The 18,709-nt window shown below is 36.9% G+C and overlaps 1 protein-coding gene across 1 annotated transcript in view; it reads left to right on the forward strand.

Moving 5' to 3' along the window:
• The window catches only part of OEP80 (outer envelope protein of 80 kDa), a 398,126-nt gene extending 379,624 nt beyond the window's left edge, over positions 1-18,502 (forward strand). The window contains exons 15-16 of the mRNA XM_089439267.1: positions 17,882-17,951; positions 18,032-18,502. Coding sequence (XP_089295393.1) covers positions 17,882-17,951; positions 18,032-18,186 — 225 coding nt within the window. The 3' untranslated portion in view covers positions 18,187-18,502. The remainder of the gene's footprint in view (positions 1-17,881; positions 17,952-18,031) is intronic.
• The last annotated feature ends 207 nt before the right edge of the window (positions 18,503-18,709 follow it).

Genomic DNA, 18,709 nt, shown 5'->3' on the forward strand with positions numbered 1-18,709 from the left:
GCTATTAAGTTTGAATGGATCCTCGTGCGCTTATCAAGGCCTGAAGCTAGACTACATGTCGGATCAAGCAATTACCTTGGAGAAATTTTATCCTAACATCGTGAGCATCGTGTTGGACTGAACAACATGCTGATTGTGTTTTGAGCATCACATTAGATTGTGAGAAGAACTGGTTTGAGTGTAAAGACTATAGTTCCACCAACATCTAAACCAGATGGAGAGCCAGTCCCTTAACACGTTGAACTAGAGCTGTGGAGCAAGGGTGTCTTTCTAATTGAGAGGATTGTAAGCATACCACATTGATGCCTTGCGCTATATTGATGAAAAAGACAGAGAACTAAAGGTAGTGCCTGTCTAGTAGTGCACTTGCTAATGAACTATGTATAGTTGGTATTTCAAACCTTTTCAAGCAAAATGGAGGCAAAATGCAAGTCATAGTTGCTTGTACGAGGTAAGAGAACGTCAATAAAGAGTATTGCACGTGTTGAATGACTGTTAGATGCCTTGAACGAATTATATGAGCATTGGTATGTCATATGTGTTGAGATTATATTAAAAACTAGTCGAAGTCCTAGTATGTACATTAGATAGAGTTGTTTGCACTGGAAAATGTTATATGGCATATGTGCTAGCATTGGATGATTGATTGCACTAGATATAATGTTGAACTTGGTTATTGGTTCACATTGTTGTTAAAGTTGTTGTTACCTACAACCAAGCCTCTTATTAAATGTTGAGTTTATAGCTTGGTGGAACACCTTTTATTTGATTTTGGGAGTGCATTCAATAATTTAAATTGTTGGAAAATGGCGAATGGAGTATTGGAATTACTGAACAATCTAATACATTTTACTATTGACAATACAATCATGGTTGACAAAGCCATTCTCAAAGGCATTCAAACCTATCTACAAAATGCACAAGAAAAGATTGGTTTTTTGTGACTTGAGTCACAACTTAAGCGAGAAGAGCTATATCAAAATAGACATCATTCTGAACCTATTTTTGTTCAGAACATTGAGATAGACTCCCATCAGCAATAAGAATTGCATATGCAGTACCCATTTCAGGATTAGATGTGCAGAAAGATACAGAAGTTCAATCTGCACTTCACAAGCCAACTATCAGACCCTGGGAAGAGATTATCAACAACAAAAACAAAATCGGTCTTGGATATGACAAGAATGAGTCCTTTCATATTCCAGACTATTCTAAGCCCATTCAATTTCAGAGTGTTGGATTTCTTCATGGCAGTTCATCTTCACTTGTTCCTGCTCCTCCACAACAACAGATTGTCAAATGCCAACATTGTGACAAAGTTGGCCATGCGACAGATCATTGTTTTGATTTTCATCCTTGTAAGCTTTGTGGTCAACACACTCATCATTCAGACAAATGCTTCAGAAACAAGCCTCCTACAAGAACACAGATTCATCTTGGATGGATTGCTTCTTGGCAATGAGCTTCAACAAGAAAGAAGATATTTCGCTCATATCACAGAATTTGTTCATGAGTATTGAAAAGTTTCGCGGTTGAGTTTTCTTCATTTTCTCACCTTGTATCTGACGTGGGGGGGGGTGAGGGGAATTGATGGTCATCTACAAGTTTCAAAGATAAATCAAGCGAGCCTGAGCCACAACCTGAACTTGCTGCCTAAGCCTACAGCCAGAGACAACCATACCCAGATTCAGAGTTGTAGCCAAAGACACAAAAGCTCCTAAGCATGCCTTTGGTTGGTGGCCTTCCTTAAACCACTGCAGGTTGAAGACCTCCCTTTTTCCATGTTGAAGGTCTCCCTTTTTAAAGCATTAAGGAGCACTTCCTCTAGTAGAAGACTTCAACTTCTTGCTAGATTTGGAAGAATTCTAGGAACCGCACTAAGTGTTCCAGTGTTGGTGTTCATCCTTAAACCACCGCTAGTTGAGACCTCGAGTTCGCCTACCTTATACCTTCATTTGAGAGAGCACATTTAGTTTATTACTATTATGCATTATTGTATATTTGTATTATAACTCTCTTCATGGACTCGTATATACTTCAAATTAAGGGGGGAATGTTGGACACCTAATTCGCTAAGGGTTATGGTGTGGAATGTGAAAGGTCATTAGAGTCCAAGAGACCACTTGGAATATCAAACCAAGGGTCACTAGACATGTATAAAATTGTATATCATTTTGAATAATATGCATTCACGTTTATCTTATCTGCTGCCTACTATTTTGGTGTGTGTTTAACAATCACGTTTGATATTAGAGACACTTTTATGATCCCGACCTTTGGCCATGTTTTGATGATAGATTTGTTTTCTAATCACGACTATTGGCCATATTTTCAGCCACACTAATTTTTTTTGGAGTTTCTTCGATCTCGAGGTGTTTGACCAAACAAAGAAAATATGGACTTTGACTATTTGCATCACGATAATTCGAAGGAAAATTAAAACGATTAATCTATTTCAAATTTCAAGGAAAAAACAAGAAAAGGGAAAAATTGAAGGGAAAAGTGAGAGAAAGCCCATTCTACTACATGAGTCAATCTTTATGGTCACTATACATTCAAATTAGTACCAAGTAATTAAGCATTAATCCATATGTACAATCGTTGCCATGACTTGTAGTTGTTGCCATACATATAACTCATTAAAACAATAGAAAGCACAAAAGGCCTGTACATATGCTTATCATGGTATCATACAACCAATGTGCAATAAATTTGTTTGTAGCATGTACAACACATAATCAATAATCCCAAACATCCATCAATTTGAGTGTCTGTACCAGGGTAGTGGGGGAGCGCTACCCCCCCCCCCCGCCCCCCCAAAAACCCACTCCCAATTCGCGCTCTGTTCGGGAGCTAGTCGGGAGCGTGCTCTTGATTTGGGGAATGGTAAAGGCTTGACCGCTCCCCTATGCTCCGGGAGTGATTTTTAAGAGGGGGAGTGATTGCTCTCGATTGCTCCCCCTCATAAAAATCGTTTCCGTCTACGCCGGAAAAGTTGGCTGCACTGTTGAGAGAGAGGGGCGATCACTGAAGACAGAGAGGGAGAGGAAAGGGAGGGGGAAAGGATAAAAATACCCTCGCCCCTCCCATTATTCACAATTTCATCAATTAGAGAGAGCAAAAGGAGCAAGAGAGAGGAGCTTGGAGGAGCTTGAGGAGCTTGCAAGGGAGATTGGAGCATGGGATTGAAGGCCAAAGAGGTAGGATCTACACTCTAATCTAGCTCTTTTTTTTATGTTTATTGCTATCTATATATATATATATATATTTTTTTTTTTTTTCTCTATTTCCCATTCCCATTCCTCCATTTTTTTGCAGACTCAAAACTTCAAACATCATGGTTACATGGCTTGACATTTTCTTCGTCTTGGTTCCTTTTTTGGTTATTATGGTGTTGGAGAGTAGAAAAAGGAGGGTTGATCATGATGAAGAAGTGGGTTATAGTGGATTTGATGAAAACCTTGGAGAGGAGTACCTTGGTGAGGAGGAAGAGAGTGAACATGATGAGGCCCCAGAAACTAAACAAGACCAAACCCCATTGTGGAAATATGTTTCTAGGCTTGAAGGAGGGAAAGGGGGTGGAACCACTAAATTTGCATGCCCCCATTGCAACAAAACTTACACGGGTTCATACACCCGTGCCAGAAGGCACCTCTGTGGGAAAAGGGCATGGGATGAAGATAAACTAATAGGAACCAAAACTTGTGTAAGTGTGTCAGCAACAAATAGAACCAAATAAATAAGGGAAGAGGAAAAAGCCCAATACAAATCTAAAAAATCAAAGGGTTTCTTTGAACATAGCTCACAATCACATCAACATGCACAAAGAACTCCTTCAACACTTTCCTATGGCAGTGGATATGGAGGCACAAAAACAAACATCTCTTTAAGGCATAGAATCATATTAGATTTCCTTGACGAAGGGTGTAGGAATGATGTGGATTCAAAAATTTACCGGTTTCTCTATGCATGTGGGATAGCATTCAATGTTCTTCACTCACCTTATTGGCATGGAATGGCTTCTGCCATAAATGATGCCCCCAAAGGATACAAGAGCCTTGGGTATGACAATGCTAGAACCGTTGGACTTGATCATCAAAAAGCAAAAATACCGCATTCTTTGAGTAGAATGACAAATTCTTTTACTGAGCATGGGGTGTCCATTGTATCTGATGGTTGGACAAATGTAGAAGACAAGCCATTGATAAGTGTTCTTGGCGTGTATGCTAGTGGTGCAGTCTTCCTTTCAGCATATGATTACTCAAAAAAGTTCAAGGTTGCCATCAACATTATACAACCATTACTTCAAACAATTGAAAATATTGGGCCATACAATGTCATCCGAGTCATCATTGATAATGCTTTTAATTGTAAGGTAGCAAAAGCAATTATTGAGGATAAATACCCCCACATATTTTGGTTTGGGTGTTTGGTTCACACAATGAACCTTTTGATGCATGATATACAAATGGATTGGTGATTTGTACAAGAGAGGCAAACAAATGATAAAATTTATTACAAATCATAGCAATAACCATGGGCTTTTTTGCAGTTACTCAGGATTGGAGCTGTTGAAGATTGTGGAGACTAGATTTGTTAGCTATTACCTCACCTTCAAGCGCCTTTTGAAGGTAAGAGAGTCATTGGCTAGCATGGTATCAAGTCCACATTGGCAAGTATTAAAGGACAGGGCTACAAATGTTGTTGACAAGCAAGGTTTTAAACAAGTGGAGGAAACTGCGCTTGATGGTCTATTTTGGGCACGTGTGAGGCAAGTATTGGAATTCACCAAGCCCATTTATAACATGGTTCATTTTGCAGATACAGATAAACCAATGATTGGGGAGGTGTATGAGCAATTGTATACCATGTTGGGGCAGATAAAAGATATTGTTGAGGAAGATGATCCCAACTTGTGTACATTGATTCACAATTGTGTGTGTACACGGTGGAATAAACTTAATCTTCCACTACATGCCTTGGCGTATATCCTTATGCCAAAATACTACTCTCCATCTTGGTTGGGCCAACCTACACCTGGGGGTGGGGTTAGGATCAAACCCCATACAGATCCAAAGTTATCTATAGGATATATGCAAGCATTAGACAGGTTGGTACCTGACAAGGAGGTGTGTGCTAATCTGTGTCTTGAATTAGGAAGATACTTCAGTTGCACTGGTTTGTTTGGTTCTTTGCATGAAATGGAAGATAGAGATAGATTTGATACTCTCACATGGTGGGAAGCATATGGCGGCATGGGACTTTTGCCGAAATTGGCTAAAACAGGTTCTCTCACAGGTTGTAAATACTTCCTCTGCAGAGAGGTATTGGAGCACTTACAACTTCATACATAATGTGAGGAGAAACAAAGTCAATGAAATCTGGGAAAAAAGCTTGGTTTATGTGCACAACAACTTGAGGTTGTTGAGTCATTATTGTGATCGGGCTTATGAGGATCCGAAATATAAAATTTGGTACAACCACCTAGAGGACGATAATTTGGAGGATGGCACTATACATCTTGAAGAATTGGAAGTAGAACTTACGAGAGATGATGATGAAGGAACAACAACCATGCCACCCCACCATCTAGTAGCAATGCCAATGCTCAAGTTCCAAGTATTGTTCCTTTGTTGCCGCCACCACCATCTACATCCTCACATGGAGGGCATGTGCCTTCTGGTTTTGATCGTGTGACTGTGCGGGAGGAGACTCCTAGAAGACCACCACGACCTGCTAAAAAATTAGACATTTCTCGTGGAAAGAGGAAGCTGCAGATAATATATTTACCTGTGTTTTTCTAGTTTCTAGTAGTTTTAATAACTGTTGACTCTTTCATATTTATTATGATATTTTTTGTAAACAATTATCAATATATGACAATTTAAGTTTGAAGTTGGCAATTATAACTCATTGGTAATGAATTATGAATATGATGCTTCATGAAAGTTGGAAGTTGTTTCATTTCATTTCATTTGATGTTAGATATTCTTTGTTGTAATGGTTACACTTAGCTTACAAGTACAACTTTGGTGATCAATTATGATAAATGTTATATATTGAATTTTCAAAGCTTGAAACCTTAAGATTGATGAATCGTGAGACTCAATATGTTGTATGTTAGTAACTTGTAGACGTGGTTGATGAAGATTATAACTTCTAGATGATTGTTGTTATATGGTTCAATGTATGGTTTTTATTCTTTTTATATCTAATTCATCATTCTACATGCTTTTGTTAACATATATGCATCAATATATATATATATATATATAATTGCTCCCCGAATCTCTCCCAAACCGAGAGCTTTTGAAAATGTCGCTCCCGCTCCCGCTCCCAAGTAACCTTGGTCTATACAACCGCAATTAGTTATTTAAGCATCCTTGGACCATAATTTTGTTTTTGCATATTGTTGTGCCATTCCGACTATACAACCATCGAATTAAAAAAAAGAAAAAGATCAAGGCATCAATGCTGAAATTGGATCATCGAGAGGTACTCTCACATGCCCTTGGTGCTAGGTCTGTGAGAGAGAAACACCCATAAAGATGAGTGTGTGTGCTTTGCACCCAAGTTCAGGGTTTTGGAACCAGTGTGAGTGGGATTTGAACCCGAGTAAGAGCATTTACTATTCTAATTTAATGTTGAGGTTGTGTTAGGGTTCTTGAAGGACAAAAGGGGCTTCCTAAGGGACCTATGGACAAGTATATATAAGAAGCTAATGGAGGATTTTGTAGACAAGAAGCAATAAAGAATCATTCTTCTTGTGTGTGTGGAAGAGGGCAAGAAGTGACCTAGCTGTAGGCAACAAAAGGAGCCATAGGAGAGAGAAAGCTAGCTGAGTTCGCTGTGGTTGGAAGGGGGTTGAGTAGGGTTGGTTTTGAAGAGTTGAAGTATGTTGTAGCTAGGGAGGAGGTCACAGGGCCTAAGGGTTGGCTGCAAGCCCGTGGTAAGGCATTTGCTAGTTAGTTAGGGCAGTCGTAGCCTTGGAGATTGTTGTGCAATTGGGGTAGAAGTGTAGATAAGGAAGACTAGGGCTAAATAGAGCTAAAAGGAAGCTGGTCGAGGTAAAAAGGAGGCCTATTAGGGCTTGCTGCAGGAAAGGAAAGACTACGACATGCGTAACGGAGCTGGCCAGGGCTACATGAAGGCTGAACAGGCTCGCTCCGAGGGACAACAAGCTGACGGAGGAGAGAAAAGGAAAGTTGTCTACTATAAGAGGGCTAAATGGGAACTTCCAGGTAAGCAGAGTATTATTTGGGTAATTTAAGGTGGGCTGGTAAAAGTCCTAGTTTGCTACAACAATGTAGTTAGAGTGTAGTAGTTGTATATATTTGGGCAAAGAGGGCTTAGATGACAAAGCCTCAGCCCTACGTGATTTGGTCAAAGGATTATACATGATATTTGGCATTGTACGAGGATTGTAAAGCGCCACTAACCCTAGTACGAGAGTCCTATGAATTTTATTATTAATGAAATTGTAAGAAAGCAAGTTTTGGGCATCATTATTTATTACTGTACATTGATCTGATTGCTAGTATATTTCCTCTGTGCAAAAGTTTTTGAAGTTAGGCATTTTAGTGTGTTTATGTTTTTTGGTTAAAGCATAGATTAGCCTTGGGGTGCATGGGATTCTAACAATCAAGACCCCATCAAAATTCTACAAGCGCTGCTACCGCATAGTGGGTACATATTGTTGAGAACCCACCCATTTCATACTGTTGTTGTACATATCTGCCGCTACCACCGTTTGTGCAGTCAATTAGTTGAACTTGCAGCTAGTCAACATTATTATTTTGGGTTAATATTGAAGTTAACTGCCACCATACTCATGCCAGTCAAGTTGTTCGCTACTGCCATAGCGGCCGTTTAAAAAGAGACAAACAACATAGGGTGAAACTGTCATGACATCTGACAATGCCCTCAAATTTTATGTGATGGCATTGAATATCGTTGGAATCAAACACCCTATGATTTTGTTGCATACTAGTTATGATAAGTGCAAGAGGTACATGAGTGCCGAGGGCCATAGCTGACTTCTACAATGTTGTAGAGTTAACATCAAGAGTGTTGATAAAATGTCCGAGTGAACGACATGACCATTACAACTTTGTTTCACCAGGACATTGGTGAGGAGAAGACATCACGATTATTATTGTTATTATTGAAGTTGAAATTTAGGTTTCCCAAAGCGCCTCATTACTAACTTGGGTAATTAATAATTGTCGAAATTGAAGGGGCATATTATAAATATTAAAGAGATTCAACCTACAAGGATTAGATAAAGGTATTCAAGGTACATTAACGATATTGAAGTGAAGGTTTGACCAAATAAATATTTAAAGAGTTATAAATTAAAGTGGAAGAGTTTAAAGGGAAGGTTCAATAATAAAGTACAATATTTTAAAGGAAAAAATTCAATATACATAGAAAAGGTGATTAGGCATATAAAAATAATAATAATAACTTAAATAAAGAGAGTTAAAAAGAAAGTACATTACAACTCATTCCTTAATTAAAAAGGTGGAAAAGGAATATTTATGTTATGGAATGATATGTTAAGTATAGCATATAGCTAGAAAAAATATAAATTTCTTTATATATAAAGTAAGAAGAGTATTTAATAAAGGATACAAGAGAAGTTGGAAGTATAGAAAGTGTTGAAAAAGTTTTAAAGTATTTAAATATTCAGGACCAAGAATGGATTATACTTCAAAAACAAAGGAAGGTTTTCAAATTGCAGATTGCAAATTACTTACATTAAGAGGGAGTACCGAAGGAAAAGAGAGTAATATTATTATAAGCATGGGCGACAAGGAAAATTGCCTCAATATTAGTTTGGCAAATCAATTATCAATTCCAGAACCAAATATAGGTGAAAATGAAGATATTTTTTGTAAGAAACAATATGAAATTAAGGACCTACAAGTGCCAATTAATGATTATGAATGTATATCTTAGTTCAGTGTCATAACTATAACTAAAGAAAAAATCGACATTATTCTCGGTTTACCCTGGTTTGAAAAACTAGGTACTTTCATATTAAATACAAAGAAAAAGTTTCTGACTTGATAAGAAGAAGATGACACTTCAAGACATCACAATGAAGTCAGATTCGATAGTACCTTCATCCAAAAACTGAATTATATATCAAAAGTAATCAGTTAGTAAAGTCAAAAGTCGATGTTAAACAAGTCAAGAACACCAAGGCTATGAAGCATAAATTAGAACAAGAAAAGGAAGGTCTCAAGAAGAAACTCAATGAAGGCGTGTCAGAATAGGATGAAGAAAATTATCGCTTAAAGGGACCTAATCAAAAGTTGCTAGAAGAAATTATAACATTGAAAAATGAGAAACATAAGTATCAAAATATTAAAAATAACGTAGAAGAATCAAAAGTTGAACTTTCATGCTCCTGACATCATAATCGTAATTTACTTGCACGAATAAAGAAACTTAAAAATGATAAAAAATCATTGGAGAACAAACTAAAACAACTTATCACCAAAGTAGTATCAAAGTTTTTAGAATTAATAGTCCAAGTTGAAAAAAAGGGAACAAATATTGATCCAAATCATATCATAATTTAGAAGGATACCAATCCAATTGAAGTTAAGACATACTCAGATGTTGTATTTAAACAACAAAAATTCTAAGTGAAGATCCATCGATCAACCAAGCAACATTAATGTGTGAAGAAAATTAAGTAAATCACACCACATGAACTCCTTATCGACATCCAAATCGTAAGAGCGGGCATCTCAACTAGTCAAAGTATCAATATCACCCAGGACAAAAACAACCCACTTACATTCTGAAAAATATTGATGTTGGAACAATTAAGTCTTATAACAACAATTTATCGCGGGTATCAAGTCAGTGCAAGGGTCCAATTCATATCATCTTGAATCATCGAAGATGACAACTCCAAGAATTAAGAAAGAGGTGAAGACATTGTGAGACAAAAAAATATATCAATTTTTTCCATAATTATGCTTTAAGAACAACACATTTCTAAAGGGAAAGACATTGTTATGAATATAAATATATAAAAATAGTTTAATTAAATAATGATTAGTAGAATTAAAGGACATGTCCTAAGGAATATGACGGTTCATGAAAGGGCATCCTACCTAGGCATATATACATGACACTCATTGTACAATCAAATATCATTAATTTATACATTATTCAATATATTATATTTTATCCTCAATGAATTACTTTATATTTGATGTCTTTTGGATTATTTAACTGTGAGCTAGGTTTGGATATCACAGATGCACATACTTGCAAATAAATCCACAATTGAGGGAGATCAATTCTCACTCCAAGAAAACATGGTGATGGCATGTTAGATAGCTAATCCTCGAGGTTAAGCTTGGGTTAGTTTGAGTAGTTATTGGAGTCCAAGAACAAACAGAAACTAATTAAACTGTTTCCTGCATGTATTAATATGTACACATTGTACATCATTGATTGAGATAATCATTAATATACAGTTTAATTTTGGTTTCCAATATTGTGTGTCTTACAATGGTATCAGAGCTGGTAGTTCATCCGCCATTCGATTAAGTTGAGCCACTTGTTTTGTGGCCTTCATGGGTGCCCCTCACTCTTCACATACTTTGAACTCCTTTGGAGCAGTCCTTCTATGGCATTGTGAAAAAGCGAAAAAGCTAGATGACTAAGAACGTGTGGAGAGCTTGGTGCATCTTTGAATTAAAAGGAGAAAAAGGCATGTGGAATCTATGTTCAAGCAAGAAGAACCAGTTACCTGAAGGAGTCTGTGATGGGGAAATAGTGTTGTAGCAAAAAGAAAATGTATGAATTCTTATTTTAATCAAATGACTTTTTTATTAATCTTCAACTAAAAAGAAAGAGTGGCATAGAGGCATGGTGATTAAAAAATGCAGTCGAAGAGTGGGAAAAAATATATATATTTTTTAAATAAAATGTTCTGGACATTGGAGGTTAAAATGGTATTTTAAAGATATTTTGCATGTTGGAATTGGTGATGAAAATGAGGCAAAGATTTATCAAAGAAAGTAGTAAAATAAAATTCACGGAATTTTAAAATTTTATACTTGGTATTTTCAAGAATATTAGATCAAGGAATATATTTCTTTGACTTTTATTATTACTTCAAGGTTCATGAAAGTGAAAGTAAAAAAAGATCTACAAAATTTTTTGACAAGGATTTGTAAATAAATTAAATGAATATGGAGACATTATCCAGAATATGAAACCACGAGTAAGGTGAATGCATTTCCTATATATTTTATATTACTTCCAAAAACATTTTTGTGTGGAAGTGGGCAGAGCTAGAAAGGTCAAAGTGAATAGAGAAAGAGGCAGAGCCAAAAAGGTGAAAGTGAACAGAGAAAGAAGCAGAGCCAGAAAGGTGAAAGTGAACATAGAAAGAATCAGAGAAACATGAAAGATAATAAGAGGGAAGTTGGTGAGTATAAAGTGAATGGAAACTATATCAAATTGTAATTAAAGAAAATATTTCTCATTTCTTTTATTATATTTAAGAAAAAGAAAATGGTTAAAGAAAGGTGAAATGAGAACATAAAAGTAGAAGTGGCTAATTCTGAAATTAATTAACTTGAAGTTAAAAGTGGTGGAAATATTTCAGGACAAGTTTGTTATTTTTTAAATAAGTTTTAAAACGTGAAGAGTAAAAGAGAAAGGGAAACAATGAGATTTGAACCTAGTTCTCTGTTGGATTATTTTTGAAGCCCACCATCAAATCACTAAGCCAATTTTTATTTAAAACATTATGTCAAGTGAAGTTTAAATTATAAAAAATTTTAGTATAAAATCAAGGAAAGAAAAAGCATTGTGGTTAGAAGAACTCATTTGGTATGTTAAAGATCACAAGGTCAAAGTTCAAATCTTTGTGAAGACAATTTTGGAAGATATTTTTTTGGAAGTTGTCACAAGAAGACGACATTTTGTTTGCAGCAATCTGATAATCTTTGGTTGAAATTATGTTGTAAACGGGTGCCTTTTTGGTTGAACTCGACATCTGGTTAAGCCATTGTAAATTCATTTGTATTGGGTGCATTTTCGGTGGTAGCTGACACCCCTTTTTTCAAAGTTGATTGCTAGAGAAAATGGCCAAACTCGGTGATTTTCTATAGTGATTGAACAATTTAATGTCGTCTACTATTCATAATAGTGTCCAAGTCAGCAAGGACACGTTCTCTAACATCCAATCATGTTTGCAAAATGCCAAAAGCACTATTGAATTCTTGGAGCTAGAGTCCCAGTTTCAACGAGATGAACTACATGAATTACAAAAGAAGAATTGTGAACCTGTTCTTGTTCAGAACAACATTTTGTTTGAGCTTGATCATCATTCAAAAAATGATCAGAGAAATGAAGTGATTTTAGGAGAAAATTTGGATGCGGTTAGAAGTTCTAATGTGAAACCTGTTATAAGACCATGGGAAGAGATTACACACAATAAACACATAACTAATTTGGGTTACAACAAGGATATTTTGGATGGATCTTTTCACATTCTAGATTTTGCTAAACCTATACAATTCCGAAGTGCTAGATATTTGGATGGTGTTGTAGAACAAGTTGATAGATGTCGACAGTGTAATAGAGTTGGACATGTGGAAAATCAATGTTTTGATCTTCACCCATGTGAGCATTGTGGAAAGCACAATCACCATACAAATAGATGTTCTAGAAAGAAGACTACTACAAGAGAGCAGCGAAATTTCAGATGGATTGCTTCTTGGGATTGGATGAAAACGACGAAGAAGATTTACAGGTCATATCGAAGGATATGTTTGACAGTGATGACCAGCCTTATAGCGATAAAGAATACTTCTCACCCTATATCTGACAAGGGGGGAATCCTTGATGGTCTGCTATAGGTCCGAGTTCTAGATGTCAAGCGAGCCTAAGTCAGAGTTGAGTTGATTGGGTTGTTTGTGAACAAGCACTTCCATATTTGGAATTGATTGAGGCATGTTGTGATAGTTCTAGAGTTTGTGGTCAGCTTAAAACCACATTTTTGGTTGTTTTGGGAACTGTTATGAAGGTTCCAGAGTTGGTGTTGGCTGTGAATTTGAGTTCTCTCATATTGGTTTGTGGTCATTCTTAAAAACCATTTCTTGAGAGACATTCAGCGCTTGGCTAAGATGCATTTTTGCATTTTGAGCTCTCATTCTTGGACTTTGGTACATCCCTTCGGATTAAGGGGGGAATTTTAGACAACTAATCTTCGGGATTAAGATTGGGTTAGTTTGAGTAGTTATTGGAATTCAAGAACACCCGGAAACTAATTCAACTGTTTTGTGTATGTATTAATATGTACACATTGTACATCATTGATTGAGATAATCATTAATATACAGTTTAATTTTGGTTTCCAATAGTGTGTGTCTTACATGGCAAAGGAAAATGGTGGTCTCCTCATCCTTGGCTCAAGCAAGACCAGGCTCCTCCTGTGCTCTCTAAACCTTTCTTTCTGTTCGCTGAATGAGCAAAAAAACTAAAAAAGCAAACTTTATGCTCCTCTGTCCATGGGCAACGCAATATTTTCATGCTTCTCACAGTGATATTGTGATATTTAAGATATTATCGCAATATCTTGAGAATGAAACTATTGTACTGTTTATTGGTGATAATATTGTTTTGGTGTAAAAATCATTACATCATGATAATATTGTGATGTTTGCTAGAGTCCAAGGCACTAAATTCTCGGGCTTGAGAAAAATATTTCATTTTTGCAGACAAAGTAAGGTTTCTCCATTCAAATGAGGTTCACAAGTTCATTTGAAAGGATACATTTCTATTTGTTATAAGTTGTATTTAGTGAAACCAGATTCGTTGATTTTTGCCAAGTGTTTGAATCCTGCGAATCGGATTCGATTCGCCCTAATTCGAATCCGATTTCTGTGACATGATGTGTCTGAATGGGACACGATCGAATCTAGATCGTGTCCCGTTCGGACACATCGTGTCACGAAAATCAGGTTCGAATCTGGCAAAAAGGAACTTGCAAGCCAATACAAGGGTGCAATTTCTAATTTTCTTTACCATTTTGTTTCATTCCTTTTGCAAATTGTGAGTTGTGGGTTTGCTGTTAGAAGTTTGGAGCAAGGAGCCAAGGGTTTCAAGCATTATCAAGGAGATTCAAGCAACAAGTAATTGCATTTCATCTCTATTTTTTTACATTTGTATTACAACAGTTTGTATTTGCATTTCTTTTACAAATTTGTGTATGTTTTGTTTATTTTTTTACAGTATTCATGGCTCAATCAAGGGCAACAGGTAGGGGGCAAAGGAAGGGGAAGAATATCCCCATTAGAGATGCCCCTCCTCCCCCAATATCATCAGAGTCTATTGCAAGTAATGTTGAGGGAAGACTTCCTCCTAAAGGTAACATTGAGAAATATCCCTTGTGGAAATATGTCACAAGAGAGGATGGGCCAAGCAGCAAGGGGAAGGGAGGAAGCAATGTGCATTGGAGGTGCAACTTTTTCCACAATACTTTCACAGGCACATATTTTCATATGAAAGGCCATTTGTTGGCTTTACCAGGTTGTGGAGTTGGAGCTTGTACACAAGTTCCTTTACAAAAGAGGAAAGAAATGGAAAAAGAGTTCACTATTGGTATGGCAAATGTGGCTACAAAATCAAGAAAAACCAAGAATGATGAACCCCTTTCATTTTTTAGGAAAGACACCACCAAATTTCCATTTGAGAGTTCTATTGGGGGACAAACAAAAAGAAAAGCAATTTCACTTGGTCCAATGGACAAGATTTTTCAAAAAGAGAAACGGGAAGAGCTTGATCTCACCATTGCCTTTTTTCTCCATCAAAACTTCATATCCTTTAATGTTGCACGCTCACCTCTATTTATTGAGATGTGTCGAGTTCTAACTCACGGGTCTCTATCATGGTATGTGCTTCCTGGTTCAGAGAAGCTTAGAACCACATTGTTGACGAAGGAAAAAAAAGAGGTGCAAAAAATGCTTGAGCCTATTAAAGCATCATGGCCAACATCTGCGGTTAGCATTGTTTCTGATGGATGGACAGATCTAGCATGACACCCACTCATTAACTTCATGGTGCCTTCTTTGAATGGTCAAGTTTTTTTGAAAGCAGTGGATACACTTGGAGAAAACAAGGATGCACAATTTATGGGTGAGTTGTTTATTAAAGTTATTGAAGATGTAGGTGTTGATTTTTGTGTGCAAATCATTACAAATAATGTGCCTATTTGCAAGGCTGCGGGCATGATTGTGGAAGCTAAATATCCACAAGTGTTTTGGACACCTTACATTGTCCATTCATTGAACTTAGCACTAAAATCCATTGCTTCTGATGTGCTTTGGATTGGTAACATTATTGAGGATGCACGACATATTCGTAACTTTGTGCAAAATCATACAAATGCCCTCACTATCTACAAGGAGTACAACAATCTATCATTGTTGAAGATTGTTGATAACAGTTTGCCTCTTTATTCATCATGTTGAAGAGGTTGAGGCAGGTCAGGACCGCTCTTGGGGCCATGGTTATTTCTGAGTTTTGGCCTTTTTGGAGAAAGACAAATCAGCTAGCCTCTAAAAGAGTGAAGGACACAATGCTAGATGATGCTTGGTGGGAGAGGGTAGATCTAATTATTTAGATCATGGACCCTATCATTTATTTGCTTCGATTTGCAGATACAGTCAAAACCCATCCTAGGAGAGGTTTATGAGGGATGGGATTCCATGATTGAGTCTGTGAGGAGCATTATTCTACAGAGTGAGTGCCCCGAGTATGAGACATCACCAGAGGTCTTTTGTGGTACTATACAGGATATTCTTGTCAGCAGATGGGACAAGAATTGCACACCTTTATATTGTTTGGCTCACTCATTGAACCCAAAATACTACAACCATGAGTGGCTGAATGGCGGACTTTCTCACAGATTCCTTCCTCACATGGATGGTGAAATCTCACAGGGGAGGAAAGATGCATTCAGGCGGGTTTTTCAAGATAGAGCATTGCTTGATGAGGTGGAGGATGCCTTTGCAGAGTTTTCCACTAGCACTGGTCGATTTGTAGGATATGATGTGATTAGAGACAGGGGGCTAAAAAGCCCTATTCTTAGTGGGCAAATCATGGGGCAACAAGCCCTCCTCTTCAGCAATTAGCCATGAGGCTCCTCTCTCAGGTGACTTCATCCTCTTATTGCGAGAGGAATTGGAGCACATATGAGAATTTGTATAGTGTTAAGAAGAGAAGGCTTGAGCAATCCAGGGCAGAGACAATGGTGTATGTGCACACCAACCTTCGTCTTATTTACAGGCAGAGGGAAGAGTGGTTGAAGGGAAAGACAAAGATGTGGGATGTCTTTCCTGATGATATGGGTCTGGACAATAGTGTTGAGTTGGCATTGGCCATCATGGATCTCAATAATCTAGTGCTAGAGCCTGCTAGATTTTATGACAGTGATATTGTAGAGGGGCCATCCTCCACACCAGCAGATGCAGAGGTGACTATGGATACAAGGGAGGGGGAGGAGGAGGATGCAGAGGAGAGCAGTGGTGACCATGATGATGAGGACAGTGATGCTGATCCTGATGATGACTATGAGGATTGATGACTCATGAGTCATGGGCTGCCTACTACCTTGAGGCTTGTATACCTGTAGTTGTTTTGTATTTTCTATTTCTATTTGCCATTGGCATTGCACTACCTATGTAACACATTTTGATTTTGATGTCTTAATGAGAAAACTACCACTGCAGTGTCTTTATCTTACTATCTTGTCTTTCTCTTATTGGATCATTGATGAATTAAATATGTATTATGATTTATCATTTATGAATTTAGAATTTATGATTCATTGATTTATCATTTATGTGACATGTATTTGAATTTTGTATGTACTATGCATGCTATAATGTTACTAACTTTGTAAACAGTAAAACTTACATCTAGATGAAGATCTATGTTTCAAATCAATGAATTTGTATCATTAATGAGAATTTGTGTAAGAAGTATTTAATTTTTAATATATATATATATAATAAAATAATATATAATGAATCCTAACGTGTCCTGTTCCGGGGGATCAATGTGTCCGAATCCGACACTCAAATCCCTGTATCCTACGAATCCCAAATCCCTGTGTCAGGTTATTTAGGTTGTATTGCTTTTATGTCGAAGTATTTCAAGTAGGGATGAATTTAAAGTCAATGTAGTTAATATAACCGTGTGCTATAATATGTCTAGATATAATACATTAATTAAATGATAATAATTATTTAGTAGGCATACATTTTTCTACAGCGCCCAATCTTTTGTTATGCTTTTATCGTAGTCATTGACTGCACATTCACTTCTGTCTGTTACAATCTCCCTTATATTAAATTATTGTTATCCACACTTTGTGTCTTTGTATGTGATGCCACATGCATTGCTATGACCTGCATAGTCAACATCAGGACGAAAGTTTGCTTGACAACTTTTCTATTTTTCTTTGGTGTTGAGTGTACCTGTTGATAGGTGGGAGTTGCTCTAATGTCACAGTCATCAGTACCGATAAATACTTGGTTTTACTTTTTACTCAGTAGCATTGCTTTCTAAATACGAATGTTGAGCTGCAAGTGCAGACTGCAGTAAGAGGTCCTCTGTAGTTATTGCATTGTAAACTAAATGACCAGTACATGAAGTAGGAAATACAAGATTTTGACTTAATCTGTTAAGCGTATCTTGTAGACAAACTGCTTCTCTTCGTTAATAATAGTATCTGTTGTATTCTTTATTGCTTAATTATTTATACTCATATAAACAAGTAGTCACTAAGGAATTAAGTAGAACTGTATTTCTTACTTATGCTTGTATTCTTTTGCAGTTTGGGCCTGTAGAAGGTGCCATTTTTGGGGATTATGGAACCGATTTTGGTTCAGGGCAGACTGTTCCAGGTATGTCACTACTAGTGCAATCATTTTTGAATATTTTATCATTGTGCGGGGGCTACAACTTAAAAATGGAAATGTACCAGGTGATCCTGCAGGTGCTCGGAATAAACCGGGAAACGGCTATGGTTATGGTGCAGGTATTCGTGTGGATTCACCACTGGGGCCTTTGCGGCTGGAATATGCCCTAAATAACCAAGGTCTTCGACGATTTCACTTTGGAGTTGGTTATCATAACTAGAGTTCATTAGTGTTTCGAAAGTGAACTGTTTCTCATTCTTTGGATGTAAATATTCGAGTTCCTCAATCACTGTACCTAAAAATGATTGGAAGTTTAGCTCAATTACCAATCGCTACAAACTGTATCTTCTCTTGTAGCAAAAGATGGCATTCTTTATGGCTGAGAAAGTCTACCAGGAATCGATCTCAAAAAAGGCTTGCCTGTCACATTTTTTGGCAGATTTAATCAATACGGAGTGCTTATATCATTGATTTATATGTTATCATCATACGTTTTTGTCAATTTAATAAAGAATTATATTTCTGAGACGCATCAACTTTGTTTCATTTGAGGAGTGAATTTTATGGACATACATATTTGACTGCTGCATAAATAGAATAAGCAGCTAAATGAGAAAATAACCGGACACAAGAATTAAGTCTGATAGGACTGAGATGGCAATATTAATATTCATTCTGATGGCATGGCCATGAGTATGGAGTTTGAACCCATTTGAAGATGAGCATAACATTCTTAGAGGGAA

The sequence above is a fragment of the Pinus tabuliformis genome, chromosome 9 (assembly GCF_031772625.1).
Source record: "Pinus tabuliformis cultivar Carrire ecotype Pingquan chromosome 9, CPIR1, whole genome shotgun sequence".
Taxonomy (NCBI): domain Eukaryota; kingdom Viridiplantae; phylum Streptophyta; class Pinopsida; order Pinales; family Pinaceae; genus Pinus; species Pinus tabuliformis.